Source organism: Marmota marmota, unplaced genomic scaffold, assembly GCF_001458135.2.
Source record: "Marmota marmota marmota unplaced genomic scaffold, marMar, whole genome shotgun sequence".
NCBI lineage: Eukaryota > Metazoa > Chordata > Mammalia > Rodentia > Sciuridae > Marmota > Marmota marmota.
The window spans coordinates 9790285-9809200 of NW_026000051.1; the positions used below are offsets into that span (position 1 = coordinate 9790285).

At 50.5% G+C, this 18916-nt stretch overlaps 1 protein-coding gene across 4 annotated transcripts in view; it reads right to left on the bottom strand.

Annotated features, from left to right (window-relative positions):
• Nucleotides 1–18916, bottom strand: part of Gsn (gelsolin) — a 53606-nt gene that overhangs the window by 17881 nt on the left and 16809 nt on the right. For 2 of the 4 annotated variants that reach the window (XM_015497651.2, XM_015497649.2), the window contains 2 exons: nt 6627–6831; nt 5885–6039 (listed from right to left, as the gene is read on the bottom strand). In XM_015497651.2, the coding sequence (XP_015353137.1) occupies nt 5885–6039; nt 6627–6822 (351 nt within the window). In that variant the 5' untranslated portion in view covers nt 6823–6831. Of the gene's footprint in view, nt 1–5884; nt 6040–6626; nt 6832–8159; nt 8237–8282; nt 8310–18916 lie in introns of those variants that run through there. The other 2 variants (XM_015497652.2, XM_015497650.2) reach the window with 2 other exon arrangements.

Sequence of the window (18916 nt, forward strand, 5' to 3'; positions counted from 1 at the left end):
GCCTCAGGGTTTCACCCACCCTCTGCAGCCATCACCAAGTCCTGGAGCAGGGCCTTCGGGGGCTTCCCTGCTCTAGTCCCTAATGCCCCTGGCTCAGCAGAAAGCCAAGAAAAACTGGCTGGGATTTCTTCCCATCAGCCACAGTTCCTAAGATCAGAGCTAAAAAGGTCCTAACCCAGCGTCCCATTTTATCCATGGTGAGCTGAAGCCCAGAAAAGTAAACTGACTTACTTATAAGTGCTCAGCAAGCCTGTGGCAGTCAAGACTGGAAATTTTGCCTCCCACTCCCACTTTGATACTTCTCCCTACTCCACACTCCAGGAGGGTAGAAGCAGAAGGGCTTCCACCCTGGAAATGCTGGAAAAAGACTGGAAATGCAGCCACCCTAGCCAGGTCCCTCTCTGCCCGCCTCTCTCTCCAGGGATGTGCAAAGTCTGATGCAAGCCGCATTTGCTCAGGGCAAAGAGGCAAAGGGAGCCATTTGAATCATGCCTCTGTCATGCCAATCACAGCAAGCGACACATAATATTGTGACATGATAATGCCCACTGTGCCGAGCATTTTGCAGGCATCGTCTGTGAGGGAGGTATCATTATCCCCATCTCATAGAAGACAGAAGCAGAGCCCACAAGTGAGGACTCGCCCCAGATCTCACAGCTGCAGATGGTAAAGCTGGGATTCAAACCCAGCATGTGACACCCACCTTCTTCCCCCAACATCAGGCTTCCTACAGCAAACAAAGGTCGCTGGAGTCACTCAGATGAGAGGGAGGAACAATCCCCACTCAGAGCCCTTTTTCAAGTAGGAAGTCTTTTCCTGGTGCCAGGAGCCAGAACGCCCCCTGGTGTCCCTTCTTGGGATCAGCACAGAGCCTTTCCTTATTCCCTGGGCTCCGTGGAGCTGCCAAGCCTTTGACTCTGCCTTCGCGCCCTCAAGGGAGCTGTGGGTGCCATTCTGTGAATGTCTTTGGTGTGCAGCGCAGAGGAGGCTCAGAGCCTCCACTCTTGACTTTGCCACCCACAACTAAGTAGCAACCAACAACCAGTCACCTTCCCCGTTATCAGAAGAAACAAGATGGGGTTCCGGGATGCAGGCTGGGTCTAAGGGGTCTCAGGCACTGGGTGGCACTGATGCTTGGGATCTGTGAGCAGAACAGAGTGAGAAGGACATTGGTGGGGACTGATGGAGGGGAGGCAGCGGCAGGAAAGTTCTGAGAGTTGGCTGGGAGCAGGTGAGGAGCAGCCAGGGAGGAGGACACATGGCCCACACCTACTGTGCTCCACCCGGGCTGGGCCTGTCTTCCACACACGCGATGCAATCCTCACAACAGGCCCACTGAGTAGGGGCTTGTGTCACCCCGTGTCACCAATAAAGAAAAGAAGGCTGTGGGAGATTCAGGACCAAATGTGCCAGGGTTCCGGCTGGTTGGCAGCAGTGCTGGATTTCACCTCCCTGTTCTCCCTTCCATGGACAGGGCCCATGATCTGTCCCCTCAGCCCTGACCTGCGGCTCCACTCAGCTGGACATCAAGGGAGAGTGACTCTGAATGGCTTTTCCAAAATATACAAGGACCCATCAACTGTTTCTACTGGTCCCTCAGAGACAAGGATATGAGGAGACAAGAGCAAAGGAAACCCAGTCGCTTTTTAAAAAATACACCCCTAAAATTCTTAATTTGACCCAGCATGCCTTTTTGTTTTTGTTATGAACAAATAGAAAACACTAGTCAGGTACAGTGGCTCTTGCCTGTGATCCCAGCTACCTGGGAGGCTGAGGCAGGAGGATAGTAAGAAGTTTGGGGCCAGCCTCAGCAACTTAGCAAAACCCTGTATCAAAATAGAAAATAAAATAAAAAAAGAATTGGGGATGTAGCTCAGTGGTAGAGTGCCCCCGGGGGTTTGGGCAGGGGAGGGGGCTGTCAAGATAAAAAAACAAAAACAAAAACAAAAACAAAAAAAAAACACCTTTTTTTTTAAAAAAAGGAAAAAGGTTACTTATATCATTAATCTCAATTCTAAGGACTTCTCTGTATAAAATTTATAAAATAAAACACTACTTGATTTCTCATGATTGTAGCCATGAGTTTCCTATTAACTCCTTTAATCTTACTGATCTAGGAAATTAGATTTGGCAAGATAAGTTAAAATAAATAAATACATAAATAAATGCTCTAAGAAAACATTAGTGGATTTCCAAATGCTGGAGGGAGGCAGGACTTTTTTGGAGATTATTGCTATTTTTTTTACTATAATCTTTAGATTGCTTTCTATAGTCTAATCATTAGGTGGGAAGAGATTGGCATCAAATAATTTGAAATTCAATAGGATAAATTGTTTAAAAAGCCACTTTCCAAATTGAAGTGATAAGACAGATATGTTCATGGAGAGAGAGAAAAAAACTGAACCAGCACTTGGGATGTATCTACAAGGGCAGACTCTTGGGGGACTTCTGCTGTCTAAAACCTAAATACGTCTGTATCGTTTGATATTTTACAGTAAACTTGCATTACTCTTATAATGAGAAGGGGGAAAGCAATAGATGTTTACATGAAAAAAACACATTGAACTGTTTATAAAACTAAAAATTTTTTTGATCAGGGTTGGTCCCCTCTACCCTCTAAACTCAAAGTTCCTTTTACAATAAATGGGAGAAGAAAATGTTTCCAATGATTCTCTGGGTTTTCAACAGTGTTTCCTGGTCCAAGGGCTCTGAGGACTCTGCCAGGCCCAGGATGGGTTTGAACAAAGGGTTTCAAATAACCCAGCCCCAGGGGGGTCCCCCCTTCTGTCTGAAAACGGAAAGGCAGGGGCCAAGCAGGATGGGAAGGTGAGGGATTACCACCTTGCAGTGTGCAATGACTTTTAAGATTTGCAGGGTTCACAGAACAAGAGGGCCCCAAGCCAGCTACTCCTAGCAGGTCGGTCTCTTACCTGCCCCTTCTCACACTAGGAGGTCAGAACTGACTCCCAGGAAGAGGCTGTCACAGGGACAAGTCTTGCATAACAAGCCCTGCTCCTTGGGAATCTATAATTGATGAGAGCACCCTGCTGAGAACCTGGCTGGGCCTGTCAAGTGCGGGGGCGGGTGGCCTGGGGACTTGCACAAGGTTGTAAACAGGACCGCCTGGACCTCACATTTCCACCAGGGACCAGCACCTTTCAGGACTGAAAAACCAAATCTGAGCCCTGGTTGGGTCCTACTTTCTGGAACATGCCTCAAAACATAGTCAAGAACAACCCAGAAAATCATCTGGGGGTGAGGGAGGCTTGTTAAATATGCAGACTCTAGGCCCCGTCTGAGCTAAGATGGAAGATCAGGGAATCTTGAAATGTCTACTCTGAACCAGCTCTGAGCCCGCCCCTTCACACCTGGGTTTGAATCCCAGAGCCTGCAGTTTGACAAGTAGCTTAACATCTCTGAATCTTACTTTCATCATTTCCAAAATGGTGCTAATCCTAGTAACTGCCTCATAGGGTGAAGTGAATTAAATAAGTAGAGCGCTCAGAAGAGTCTCTGACACATAGTAAGTAACACAAGTTTCCGGTGATAAGAACCTACTAGCTGTATGTGGGGGCAAATTAGTTTACTCCACTGAGCCTCAGTTTCATCATCTATGAAATGGCAATATTACCAACCACCCTGAAGGCTACAGTAAGAATTAAATGAGATCCTGTAGTAAACGCTCAATATATGGTTGTGGTTCTGATCATCCTTATTCATTTCTAAAAGAGAGTAAATAGGGTGTGGTGGCCCATGTCTGAAATTCCAGCCACTAGAGAGGCTGAGAAGGAAGGAGCACAAATCCAAGGATAGTCTCAGCAACTTAGCCAGACCCTGTCTCAGAATAAACAAAAACACTAAAAAGGGCTGGGGATGTGGCTCAGTGATAGAGTGCCCAGGGTTCAATCTCCAGTACAAAGGAAAAAAAGAAAGAAAAGAAAACAACGCAGGGGAATTCATGATCTGCGCTGCTTCGTTCTCGGTGCCTAAGGACTCTCGTACGTGTGGCCGTGTTGGACACTGAGCTATCACCTGAGAAACAGGACGAGGCAAGACAGCTGGGCAGACACCTGAACACCCTGAAGAGGTGGCCACCATCTGCCGCCCACCCATGTACCATGGGCTCGCTCTTCCTGGGCCTTCCCTCCTGGGCCTGCCCATCTTCTCACCTCTTCCCCTGGCACCCCAGGGCTTGGCCCACAGCCTGCCAGAATTAGGGGAACACTAGCCTGGGTGTGACGCTGGCTTCCACTACTTCCTGGTTTTGTGACCTCCCTGAGCCTCTGTAAAGTGGAGCTCTGTCTCCTAGGACAGCCGTGGGACCTAAGGCGGACAAAGGATGTTCCTGGTGCCGGGCCTGCCACACTCAGGCAACAATACGCAGGCGCTGCTGTGACAGGGACTTCAGAACTGCGTGTTGAGGGAATGGCAGCTGGGAAGGGGGTGAGAACACTGGGGTACACACCTTGCCCGAAGTCTCACCCCAGTTTCATGGGGTGACCTGAAACTCAGTCTGATTCCTGGCCAAGTGCTTGTCCCACTTCCAGCTCGAGGAGTTGTCAAAGATCTTCCCCAGCCCAGAGGCTGGTCCCCACCCTTTCCCCCTCTCCTTCCTCAGGCACCAAAGCTCAGAAGGGCTTCAGGAAGAAGGCGGAGAGGCACACTGGGCAGGAAGCTGGCAGATGGGGCTGGGTGGACACCAGGGAAACCATCCCAGCACCCCAGGCCTGCGCTGCTGCTGCCAGCACTTGCCCTGCCCTTTGCTCCCTGAGTCTCACAGGCACTCTCCATTATTCAACCCCTTGTGCCTGATTTCAGGAAGACAGGGTCACTGTCCCATGGACACAGAAGACCCTGCAGTCCAGAAAGGGACAACAACTCTCTAAGGGCACACAGCTCATGGGTGGCACAGAGAGGGCTTGAAGTCTAACCTACTAGCACCTTGGTCATGAGAGGGATGCTGGTTTGATGGGAAAATGCCAGCAGTCAGGAGATCTGGGTTCTGGTCTGAGCTCCCACACCGAGGTGTATCAGTGTAACCCTGGGCCGGTTGCTGTTCCTCTCTGTATTTCAGTCTCCTCTGCCCTCCATAAAGGGAGAACTTTGCTCCCTGACATTAAGTCTCATCTAGCTAAGAAATCTGTGATGCCCTCCCCATCCTGACCAAGAGAGCCCTGCTTTGCAAACCTAAATCTTTCCCCAGCCCTTCCAAGGAGCCAAGTCCCACGTAAGATCATTTCCCAGCTTCCCTTTCACCAAATCCTCTCCCAGCCCTGCAGGGCAGGTACAACTGGCTCACCTGTAACCAGAGAGGAAAGGTAGGCTCTGGAAGTCAAGTGGCTAGATGGAGGTCACACAAAATATGAGGGTGCAGCCTCCTGGGGCTCCCAGCTTGGTTCTGCTCACTCCCATCTGGCTTGGAGCTTAGGGAAAGAGCCGTCTTTAATGTCCTAAGAGTTCACCAATGTCCTAAGAGTTCAGGTTCAGGAGGGATTCTAGTGATTGGATGTGACCAAGAGTGCCTTACCAAATACCTTACTCAGGTCCTTTGCTGGCAAGGCCCAAGAATTACAGGATACAGAAATAGGGCTTGCAAGAAGGGCTAGGTTTCCACCTCTGGCCCACTCCTCACTGCTGGGGCCAGGAACACAACACTATGAAGTTACAGGGAACTGTCCTCTCCTCATTTTGAGATAAGGAATCAAAGACTCAGAGAAAGAGCATGTGATCCGTCCGGGATCACACTGCTAGGAAGGGCCCAGGGTTCACAATCAGAGCTGCTTCTGCCCATCGCCCTATGAAGCTGACAGACAGGTGACCCCTCGTGAGCCCTGCCATGAATGCATCTGTCGCAGCCACTCAAGCAAGATAAAGCCCAACATACCTTGTACTTCAGGCCAGACTTGAAATAGCCGAGGAAGGTGGCTGACTCAAAGCCCTGGACCTCTCGGTGCTGCACAGCCCGGCCATTCAGGTAGTCATCCAGCTGCACCGTGAAGATGGCGGCCGCCCCACTTTCGTCCTGGCTACACTCGTTGCCTAGCAGACATCAGAGCAGCATGAGTCTGGCTTCCCAAAAGTGGTTTCAGCACCCTGGGGGCAGGAGTATGGTGCCTCCAGCATTACCCTGGCCTCACCACAGAATCTGGGCAAGCTTCTTCTTTCTGTGAGCCTCAGTGAGACCACCTGTATAATGGGGCTCAGGACTTACACCATTGCAGAACAGATCTGCAGTATTAGAGACCCCAGGCTCCTGTCTCTAAAGAACAAACTGCAGGAGGTTTGACTATAGCTGGGCCAGGGACGCTGTGGAGGGGTCCTCTGTGTCCAAGTTACTCACCGTAACTTATTGCAACCTCATGACCCTCCTTTGAGGTAGTACAGCTGTGTCACCATGTCCAAGCCACAGGGACATTGGTGTCTTGCCAAAGGGCAGATCACAGCTGAGGTCAGAACGTGCCCAGATTGGCTCTAGAGTCTGGGGACATGTAACCACTAGCCAAGAGCCTGCACACACTTAGCTCTCAGTCATCAGTGAGCCTCCTGGGTACCTCCTGGGACCACACCTCAGAGGTCGCGGCTATATGGGGTTGGGACCAGGCAGGTGCTGAGCAGGGGTGCCTCACCCAGCCAGTAGTGGAGGTCATACTGCAGATTCCCATTCCTCAGCTGCACAGTCTTCAGGATGACATAGGCGTCACCTGTGAAGAAGTCTCCGTAGAGGTTGGGGGGCACGGGCACCAGGTCAAACTTCTCCACACGCCAGATCTGCAGGCCGGGCTCCTTCCCTGCCTTGAGGAACTCGGGGTGTTCCACCACCATGCTGCTGGGCTGGGGAGAGACAAGGCAGAGCCTGAGAAGGGGCAAAAGTCTTGGCAGGGAGAGACCCCGGGCTCGAGGGAGGCTGGGTTCCAGCACCAAGAGCGTCTCACTTGAGCCTCCCCATGGCCAGGGTCAGTTGACCCCTTTCTATGAGTTGGCAAACAGGGCAAGAATTTAGGCTCCAAATCCTGTGCCTTGGTGAGCGAGCATCTGTCTCTCCAGCTCAGCTCCCCGATCTGCATTTTCTGGTAATGCGGAGGCAGAGGGCTCCACCTCCCTTCTCCCTCTGTTTTCATTGCCAATTGGCTGTGATGACTGAGGCACAGAGAAGTGAATGGACACTCAGCTAGGAAATAGTGGACAGGAACTGCCCCAGGCTACTCTGGGTAGACCCCCTCAGATGGTAGTGATACATCTAGGGGTCCCCAGGGGCTCAGCCTGCTCCCTTCCAGCACCATCATGGCTCTTAGAACTACAGGGTTCTCAGCTCATTGTCTACCTCCACTCTATAGATAGGAAAACTGAGGCCCACAAAGGGAGGGACTGGCCCAAGGTCACATACCCTGTTTGCTTTTGCTTTTTGGAAGTGGTAAGCTTGCCCTTGTCCCATCCATCCCTCATCACACCCTCAAGAAGGATAGCTGAGCCCAAGTGGCCTCCTGAGCTGTCTGCCTCCTCCCTCTGCCCCCCAACACCCACCCCCAAATTCCATTTCTTGGAAAAGGCGGAGAGGACACAGCCTGGGTCTGCAGGAGCCTGTTGGAGAGGAGGAGGTCAAGGGGAGGGGGAAGGCTGTAGACATGCGCTAGGGCTGGAGACAGCGAGCGGGAGGGTTAGGCTGGAGTCAGAGGGCGGAAATCAGCAGGCGCAGGTCTCCTCAGGCCGGAGGGGAGATCTGGTGGGAGTAAAAGTCAAATGGGAGAAGTCAGAGGGACCACGCTGCGCTTAGAGCTCAGGCAGAAGGGCGAGGAAAGGAGGAGAAATCGGGGCAGAGGAGACAGCAGAGAGGGGGAAATGAATAATAGGAACGACGATAAGCAGATCGAGGTGAGATCACACAAGGAAAAATCTGGAGCGCAATAGAGACATCTAATGGGGAGGAATCAGAAATGGAAGAAGAAATCAAATGAGGCAAGGAGAGAAGTCAGGCAGACAGGAGGAGAAATTAGACACGAAAAAGAGAAATCAGGCGGCAGCGATGGGTAGGAAATCAGAAGGCGATGAAGGAAAAGAGCTCCGGCCAAGGGGAGGGTTAGCCTGTAGGGAGGGAAACAGCCAGGGCCCCGAGGCGCCCACCCTCACCCACGAGAGCCCTGGAAGCAGCAAGAGATACTTACAAAGCAACAAAACAGTTTTTCCATTCTAGACCTGAATTACTCCCCTTTTCCTAGCGCTGTATCTGCAAGAACTTACAATAGAGAGTTACTCCGGGAGCCCCGGGGGCCCCCCCGGGCACTCACCCGTGCCTGGGGAATCGAGAACATCCGCGTTTGGGGTGAAGAGAAAAGAACAGGGTGGTGTCNCAGCGCGCGGAGCAGGGCTGGCGCGGAGCGGTGCGGAGCCATAGCGGCGACGGCGGCGGCAGAGCACCCAGTCGGCAGCCTTGGCCCCGGGTCGCAGACCTTAAGTAGCCGACCGCCCATCCCGCCCAAGCAGGGGACCGCCCCTCAGGGAGGGATCAGGGCAGGGCTGCGCCCCTGCGGGCCCGCGGGAGAGGCGGGGATCTGTCCCGGATTTCGGAGACATCTGGGTTCCCACCCGGACCAACCCCACTGGGCGCGGCCGGCCCTGAACATCTGCTCCCCCAAGAAGACCCAGCTCAGGGCTTGCCATACAGCGGGTGCCAACTCAATGCGAGCTAAATGGGCGCGTGAAAGAACCGCGGAGAGCCCATCTCAGTCTCATCTTCTTGTGCAACCTCTACGAGCCCTTTCTCCTCTTTGTTCCTATCTCCAGTAATAATGATGATAATAATAATAATGCCACCACCAACAGGAACACTGCAAGCTTTCCACTGGTGCATCAGAATGGGTACCAAGGACAGCCCATTTTACGGAGGGAGAAACTGAGTGCAGAGTGATTAAACAACCTGCACACCGCTAACAAATGCTACTGTCAGGATCAGAACCCCCAGCTCAGCAGCTTGCATGCCACCAGTGAGGGGCAGGTGAAGCACGCCAGGCTTAGACACCTGCCTGTAAAACTCCCAACTTCTGGGCTTGCTGGTTCTACTTTACTCAAATCAGCGGTTCCCCCCATCTTTTAAAAACACTTTACTTCTCAAAGGTTTCATTTTGATCAAAACCTAGTCACATAGTTGTGCAAGGTTGCTCTCTTTTGACCCCATTTACCTCTTCCTGGGTACAATCACTTCTATCTACCTCCGTTAGCTGGTGTCTCAGGGTTTGCCTTCATGTTTCCAAAAATACAGGCCCTTGTTGCTTCTTGAAGTTTCTCGTCCATTTTGGACAGTCCCTATCCATTCGTCCTGGGGAAGACAGGATCTGAGCCTTCTCCCAGTCCCAGGCTTGTAACTGGGAAACGGGAGACCTGGGTTTGATTCTTGTAAGTTACTTTCTTTATTTGATGCTTAACTCTTACATTTGCATGGGTACAGAAGTTTCTGAGGAGTAAATCATTTGGAAACAGCCTGGCCTGCACATGGGTAAATGGGAGTGTCCCTGCCTGTCCCCGTAGCTATAGTCACCCATTCCAGCTCTTAGATGACTTCTATCTAATCAGGTTGAAGTTTGCCTTCTCCAACCTACAATTTCCTCCTTCTTAAAAGGGAGTGGGGGAGAGATCAGATCAAAGGCTAAGGGAACTCAGAAGGCAACTGAGACTAGAGGGGTTATAAGGAGGCTTCCTGGAGAAGGGGCCGGAATATCAGGGAGGGTGAAGATGGAAAAGAAAAGGCATTCCAGGGGAGAGAATAGCATGCACAAAGGGCAGGCAAATATGGGCCACCTCTGGTGAAGACAAGGGTCTAGTCTGAAACACAGGGAACAAGAAGAAATGAGGCCAGAAGGGGTGGCAGGTGCCCAGAGGCCACACTGAAGAGTCTGCATTGTATCTAGGGTATCGGCCCCAGAGGGACACCTGAGTTCTCAGAACTCCAAGACCTAGTAAGCTTACCCCTAGGCCTGCAGAGCCTGAAGTGGGCTGCCCTGGCCTAAATTCACAGAGTTCTTCCCTCTTCCAACCCATCTGGAGGAGCGTCAGGAACCCCACTGCTCACAGGTACTTGATGGAAGTGTAAACCAGTTTCATCTCTCTGGATAGCAATTTAATTATACAAATTCAAAATGCACAATACAACATTTCCTACAGAACTACAAACAGCAAAACGTGTGCGAGGATGTTCACTGAAGCATTGTCTGAAGAAAACTGGAAAAGACCCAAATGTCCTGGTTAAATAAATGATGGAGCTGCTGTACAATGGACCACTATGCAGAAAAAAGAATGAACTAGATCAAATTGTGCCTGGCACATAGTAGGCACTCAATAAGCAGAGAGATCTCCAGGTGCAAAAAGCAAACTGACTAACAATGACTAGAGTGTGCTCCTCTCCTCCTTGTGAGCTTTTTGTTGTTATTGTTCGACTGTTTCCTTTCTTTCTTTCTTCCCTCCTTCCTTCCTTTCTCTCTTTCATGCACCATTAAGAAACCAGTAAACGCTAACCTGTCAAGGCAGTTTGCTTGTAAGGAATGAAGGGGAGATTTCCTTCTTGGACATTGCCAGGGCTGCCTGCAGCTGCAGGAAGTGCCCAGATCCACTACAGTTGGCAAAGGGAACTCGTTAGGGTGATGAAAATGGTTCTAATACTGAATTACGGTGATGAGTCCACAACTGATTAAACTAAAAATCACAGAACTCTATGCGCACAGTGAGTGAACTGTTATATATGTGATTCTACCTCAAGACACTTACTGAAAAAATTGTAAAAGCATTGCTGGGGGGTTTGAAATGTTACAAGTATATATATCCAATATGGGTTTGTTTGTTTTTTAGTGTATGAAGAACAATACCTTTTAAAATATATTTAAAGCAATACTTGTTCATTAGACAATTTGGAAAATCCAAACAAACAGGAAAGAAAAACGTCCTTGTTTTCCCAGCCACCAGAGTGAACCCAAGCCAGCAGCTGGCCCAGTTGAGTAACCCCCTCTGGAGCAGTATGGCCTGAACCTGCCCAGTTGGTGATTAACAGAGAGCTGCTATGGCTTGGCCTAGATCCCAGGGGTCATGGACCACCAACCCAGGGTCACTTGCCCCAAGTTAATGATCACAAAGGCCCTACACTTTGCCTGCCATATAGCTGTGGGGTCTGGCTCTAAGCCCTAGATAGCTGGACACCAAGCCCCTGTCCCTGCTCCCTGGGACCCCAGAGCCTGGAAACCCTCACTATTGGGCATGGAGAAGTGGTGGCTTTGCTGGGGCAACACTGTCTTACTCTGCTTCCTGCCTGAATTCATGGAGTTTGCTAGGGCTCGCTCTGCCATTGACTTCCGGGTGACTTTGGACAAGTCCTCTCTGCGCCTCAGCATCTCCATATGCAAAAGACAGAGTAGGTCCAATGTCCCCCCTCTACTCCTCTTTTCTAGCCACACCATTCATTCCCAGGTACTAGCTGTGCAGTCATACCCAGAGCCTGCATGTCTCTGAGCCTCTCTTACCCCCATCTTTAAGATGGGGACACTGGGCCAGGTTGCCTCTACAGGTCTTCTGAATCAGACAGTCCAGAGCCCCTGATTTGGGGGAGGAGGCATTCATAACAGCACACTGTTTCACCTCTGGGCCCAGCTGGGGCAACTGAGACTCAGGGAAGGATAGTCACTTGGCCAGAGTCACTTGGCTGGAAGGAGGCATTGCTGAGATCCACACACATGTCTGACTTGCTCCAGAGCCAGCTCTGTCTTGGGGGATGAAGCAGGAGTCCCTGGAACCACCTGGCCCGAGCAGGGAGCGGCAGGGCTCTATGCAGAAAGGGTGCAGTTGCTAAACAAGTCAAATCCAAGTCAAGCCCAAGTCAAGCCCAAGTCAAGCTGGCAACCAGGAGCATGTGGGGCCACTGACTCTGCCACACCTCCCAGACCAGGACAGGAGGCACCAAGAAAGCCCTCCAGCTCTCCTGTCACAGTTTCAGTACCTGGGACAAAAGCATACCCAGAAAGATCCCCAGGCCTAGTCCCTGCTCTTTGTTGGAGATCCCCTGACCTCTGAGTTTGGCTGTTCCTGGGTCCTCCTCAGTGCCACACAAATAGCAGATGGCTTTGCTATAGCATGGAGTGGTATAGCCATGTTTCTCTGGCAGGCCTTCCTTCCCCACAGCTGGACCCAGGACCCCCACAACCAGCTCCAGGCCCTTCTTCCCTCGACACCGGCAGGCCACTCTCTGTGTCTCTGTGGGCCTCCCAGGACAGCTCCCAGACACCAGAGGAGGTGCCTCACCCTCACCTCCACCCCTGGCCACAATGTACAAAAGGCCTTGGCCAAGCCTGGAGGACACCACCCTGTTCTTTTCTCTTCACCCCAAACGCGGATGTTCTCGATTCCCCAGGCACACAGCCATTTATGGGAAGCCCTCTCTTGGAGCTCATTTGCTTTTGGCTCATCTCTCTGGACCTCCTGGGTGCACCCACCCCTCTGGCGTGGGATCTTGCTTACAAGGACAATGGTCAGTAAACAGAGAAGCCAGTTATGAAACCCAGTGAAACTGGACAGGGCCTCAACAAATTCTGGCGAGCCCTGTGGACTTGAAAGAACACAGGTTTTAGAATCTAGCAGACTAGGCCCCCTGTAGTTGAGGCCTCAGTTTCCCCAACTATAAAATGGGGAGAATGGTATTGAGCCTGTGCAGCAAGGAGAGTGCCCAAGGCCTGACACACAGCAGGAGTTCTCCCAGAGGCCTGAGTTCAGCCCATGTGCACTGAGGAGAGCAGCAGACTGGGGGAAGAGAAAGGTTACAAATTCCACAGCGGGACTTAGGCTGAGGTCTGGGCTGTGTGACCTGGAGCAAGTTCTTTCCCTCTGTGAGCCTCAGGTCACTCATCTGTAAATAGGGATAGTGCATCAAGCTACAGGGCTGTCTGGGGAATGGGCACAGCCTGCTGGAGGGCACAGCACTGAGCAGGGCTTCTTAGCAAATATGGTCATAAGTCCCTCCTGTCTTTGTGGACAATCATACCAAGAACAAGAGGATGATGTCTCAGAGCCAGAAAGCAAGAGCCTGGCAGAAATTTAGAACTCAGGTCTCTTTGACAACCAGGTCAGAGCCAAAGCCTGGTCTGCATGTGACAGGGCTCTCTAACAGGCCAGCTGGGTGTCTGCCTTGGCCAAGCTGTTCTGGGTGTGGACAGATATTGGGAAGATGGCCAGTGGGCTGGGCTGAAGCCTTCTCCGGGAGGGCAACTATCCCAGGGACTGAAGCCTCTGGCCCTTTCCCAGCTTCCGGATCCAACCCCACCTAGTGCTGAGAGCCAGGACAGGACATTTGGAAAGGGCCTGACCCAGCCACTTCCTAACCTTGTGTCTTGTAAGCAGTCAGATTTGGCCATGGGTGTGAGCCTGGCCCTCTTTTTGCCAGGACCCATTTTGGCAGTCAATCTCCCCTGCTCTGGGGGAGGAGCTGACCCTGGGAGACTTGTCAGGCCAGCAGCAGGGGCTACAAATGGCTGCAAACAACTGTGTCCTAGGGGCTGGGGTTGTGGCTCAGTGGTAGAGCACTTGCCTAGCATGTGTGAGGCCCTGGGTTTAATTCACAGCATCACATATAAATAAATGAATAAAATAAAGATCCATCAACAGCTATATATATAGAAACTATATATAGGACTATGTCCCAGTCCACCACCACTGGCACAAATACCAGCAGCAGGACAGAGAGGTCCAGAGGCGGATAGTGTGAGTGCAGAACCAGCAGAAGACGGGGGGTGGAGGAGACAACCTGTCCACAAATCTGCTGGAGAAGGCAGGGTCTATGGTACCCCACCAGAACCAGAAGGAGCAGGAGAAGCCAGGGGAGGCAGCTACACAGGAGAAGGACTTTCAAAGAGGGAGAAAAACAAAGGGAGTAGCCTTGTGTTTGTGGTTATGCTAACCCAGAAACACCTGGGTTTAAGTTCTGGTCTACCAGAGCGGCTCTGAGCAACTGGGTGGCTTTGGGAAGTCACTTTGGTTCTCTGACCTTCGATTTCCTCATCTGCAAATGCCTTCTTCCTAGGATTATTGTGAGAACGTAATAAGGTAAAATATGTTTGGGGCTTAGCACAGGGCTTGCTGCAGATTAAGCTTGTGTAAAGAAAGCTGCTATTATTGTTAGGCGGTGCACTTGGGTGAGTTTCTATCTCTCTGAGACTCGATTTCCTTATGTATAAAATATGAGTAAAAAATGCCTTTTTTGAATGATAGTTGGGAGGACAAAATGAGATCATAAATGTGAAAGAGCCTAGGACCATGCCTTTCATAAAATAGATGTTCAAAGATGCTGATTTCCAACAGCAAGGTCTCAAAGAGACCTGCATACCCGTGTTTATAGCAGGATCATTCACAAGAGCTCAAACATGGAAGCAAGCCAAGTGTCCGTGGGTGAATGAATAAATAAGCAAAATACACCTCTCTACCACAGAATGTCACTCAGCCTTAACACGGAAGGGAATTCTGCCCAGTGAACAAACCTTGAGGACATTATGCTAAATGACATAAGCCATTCACAAGAAGACAAATGCTTATATGAGGAACTCAGAGTAGTCAAAATTCAGGGGCAGAAAGTAGACTGATGGCTGTCAGAGGCTGCAGGAGCGGGACAGAGTTTCAGATCCACAAGAGGAAGAGTTCTGAAGACGAATGGGGGTGATGGTTACACACTATCAATGTCTTCAATACCACCAAACCATTCACTTTGAAGTGGTTAAGGTGATCAATTTTATGGTGTGTGTATTTTATCACAATTTTTTTAAAAAACTGGAAAAAAATAATGATTCCCTTCTCTCTCCTCAGAGGTAATGAGATGCTAAATGGTGACCCAGCCAAGAGAACTCAAGTGACAAGCAAACCAGACCATCTCTAAGGACCTTGGGACTCTGGGATTCAAGGATGTTGAGAGAAAAAGCAAAAAGCCAATAATATTGTACCTGAAGGCCCCCGCCCTCAGTCCCCTCCTGCCTGTCTGGGGATCAAGTTCATCCTTCACTGGGATCCACCAGGGCCAGCCGCCATGCTGGTGGAAAGAAGGGTGCGTGCCATCACGTGATGGTGCCACGTCCTCCTGTCGTGGGCTCCAGATGAAGCCCTTCTCTGTCCTCGGGCCCCGCACAGCTCAGATTCCCTTAGTGCTTGGCTCTGGGAGGAAGCTCCAGCCCACTGTTTGGGTGTCACTTTGTACCTGCAAGCAGAACTCCCTGAGAAGAACAAAAGCCGGTAAACGGAGGGGAAAGGCGGAGACCAGAATCCAGGAGCCCGTGCTGAGTCTCCGTGAGGTGGAGACACGAGAATGACCAAGAGCGTGAAGGCCGAATGATCTTCCCACCAAGGGAATACCAAGCCATGTCCAGGGATGAACTTGAAAAGAGCCCAAATCTACCACCAGGGGACGCAGGCAAGAGGCTCCTTCTGCAACACTTGTGTAAAAGGCATAATGATTCCTAGCCTGTGCGGTGTCTGGTAGGATGGAAGGAGCCACTGACATTGTGCTTGGCATTCAGTAAGTGCTCGGTAACCCTGACATCCAAAGATGACCACCCTGCACCTGTCCACACCCTGCAAGCCTCAGCTCTATTGTCCCCACACCTATCCTGGACCACCTGAGTCTGCCTCTAAAGCAGAGGAGGGCTGGGACGTTCCAACCCAGGACTGGAGAACTGGGGTTGGGCTGGTACAAGGGATGGAAGATCGTTTCAGGAGAGGCAGCCTTGCCACTCATTTCCCTCCCCCTCCCTGTGTCTCCTTATGACACCCCTCCTCTCTGAACTTAACCTTTCTGCTCCACCCGAGGATCCCAGCCCTGACAACCACTAGCTGGGCAAGGCACTCAACCTCTCTGAGCTTTTAGTGTCCTCAGGTAAAGCCTGGTCAGACAGAGCTGGTGATATAGCTCAGCTGGTAGAGTGCTTGCCTTGCATGCACAAGGCCCTGGGTTCAATCCCCAGCAACACACACACACACACACACACACACCACACACACAAGGACTGGTCAGATCATCTAACAGGTTTACTGGTCCTTAATACCAGTAAAAATTGGTTACAGAAAAACTCCAATGAGACAAGGAAGCCCAGAGGATACAAAGTAGCAGATGTGTGGGATAAAGAAGTTTAGGAGCTAAGCACAGCAATCAAATTGAACTGTATTTGGGATCCTGGCTAAGTGAGATTTTAACTGTCCTCATCACAAAATGGATACAAATAATGGGTAAAGATGTGAAGCAATAGATTGTGCATTTGATTCACTACTTACATACATCATATACCACCGTGTTATATTCTTTAAATATACATAGTAAAATTTATTTTTAAAGAAAAATACTGCAGCATCCAAACACTGTAGCATCATTAGAGTCTGAAATTTATCTCAAACTTTGAGCTACAATATCAAATGCTCAAAGATATTTTTATTGTTACTAATCCTTTTAATTCTAATAGGTTTTTATAAAAGTATTTTTTAAACTTTTAACTTAAACTGAGGCACAACACTGGAACGCTGTCCCTCCTCTCAAAACACTACACAGAAAGAAAGGCTCCAGGAATGTGTGTTGCCTTCTCTCCCAGGTGCTCTGGGGCCTCACCTCCAACCAGGTACCTGCCAATCATCTATCATCCCACAGATGCCTGACCCTCTCCTTCTGTAGGCTAATTCTAGAATGCTCTGGGACACTTGGAGGCAGGTCCCAACCAGGATCATCCCATGAGGACAGTTAATAGGGCTGAGACGACAGCAGAGATACTCAACTGCACTCTCTGTCCCTCCCTGACACCCAGCCCCTAGACTCCCACACTAGCCACTATACAAGCTCAGTGTCCTGAGATCACTGTACCAGCTTCCTCACTGGCCTGAATTCTCTCCCCACTCAGCCCCTTGTCCCTTCAAGTTGTGTTATTCCCTGCTCAAGAGGAGGAGTCAGGACTCCTAAGCTTGGCCCTTTATGATCTGGTGCCCACGTGCCCTTAAAAACTCCTTGCCCACTGACCACCACCAACATCCTCTGTGCCATCTAACCTGGTCTCTGTATGACCTCAGTTTCCTGCCTGCAGGCGCCCTGGGGGCTAGCCATGGCTCTGCTTCTCTGCATGAGCTTAGACAAGCTCTTTGCCTCTCTGAACCTCAGTCTTCTCAGGCTAGTGGGACTCTTGTGCAGATAAGACTCATTTTGGTCCTGAGTTCCAGGTGCTAGGAGGAATCAAGAAATGTGTGCCTTGGGCTGGAACTGTGGCTCAGCAGTAGTGCGCTTGCCTAGCATGTGTGAGGCCCTGGGTTCGATCCTCAGCACTGCATATAAAAATAAATAAATAAAATAAATTATTGTGTTCATCTCAACTAAAATAAATTTTTTAAAAAACAACAGCCTCCTCCCCTGCACTGCTACCGCTTCCACAGCAGCTGTTAGCCATTTGCTTCCTGGATCTCCACAGCACGCTCTCCCCTAAGCCCTGGAATGCAGACAAGTTGTGAGCCAGCAGCGGCAGCTAGGAGGGGAGCAGGGCTTAGAGGAAAATTACCGGGCTCCAACACCCAGCTCAGCCAATGCTGGCTGGCGGGCTCTGAGAGGGGATCTGGGGGCCTGGCAGGCCCCTCTTGAGTGTGGACTTAGCCCCACTCCCTGACCCCTCTCTGAGCTAGTCAGGTGGGGGCGGGGGGGTACTCTGGTCCCACCACTCCTCTGGGACACTCCCACTCTTTGGCATCCAAAGAGACAGGGGGGAGGAGGGAAGAAAACAGGCAGGCCTTTGTGAGGAGGAGAAAAATGGCTCCTGCCACCACCCTCAGGGGCCCCAGGCTCTGACATGCTGGAGGATCCCAGATGAAAAAGGGTCCCACCGTTGCCTTGGAGCCTGCATGGTTGCCCTATCTCAAGTCCTATACTCTTGTGACCCCTTCTCTGTATCATATACATTGTACTGGGCCCAGCATCACATATTCCATGTGACTGTGCCACACACTAGGTCTGTGTCCCCCACACATCATCATCCTGGGTATCTACCTGGAGGCTGCAGCCCACAGCATGTAAGCCCCAATCACGCTTCATGTACCACGTCATGTCTGTCGTGTGACATACCCTGCACTTGTACCATCTTTCCAATCCCATGCCCACGTCCAGATCCTATCCCTTGGAGTACATGTCATCAATCTTGTCCTGAATCTATGCATTGAGGTCCTTGCTCCATGGTTCACATTCAAAGTTGGAGGAGAAGGGCAGGTAAGCAGTGTAGCAATTAAGTGGGACAGATTCCCAGCTGTCATCACCAACCTGACTTTGCAAAAGCTATTCCTCAGTGCCTCAGTTTCTTCAGCTATAAAATGGAAATGATATGAACACTCATCTAATAAGATTGTCCCAGGGATTAAAATAGATAATGCATTTAAGGTGCTTAGCCCAGGGCCTGACACAAAGTTAGTACTTTAAAATGTGGGCTCGGACTGTTAACAGATGTCCTGTGTGCTGAGCACCAGGCTCCCACATGCCCAGTTCTTACTGAGCCTGAGACACTCTGTGCACATTGGTGACATTCAAGCAACCTCCTGCAAAGAGGGTGTGATTATCCCCTCTCTCGATAAGGAGAAATCCAAGGTTCAGAGCAGAGCAAAACTTTGCACAAAGTCAAAAAACCAGAAAGGGTGACACTGGGAGAGGACAAGGGGGCTGGGCATTCAAAGAGACAGAAAGCAGATTAGTGGTCAGCCCAGGGCCCGGTGGGGCGGACTGCAGGCAGGCATGAAGAGTATTTTGGGGATAATGAAAATGTTCTTAAACTTGATATGAAGATGGTTGCATAACTCTGTCAATGTACTCAAAATCATTGAATTCATGAAAATGGGTGGATTATATGCATGTAAATTTACTTCAATAAATTAGGTAAAGTATATATCAAGAATGCTGTTT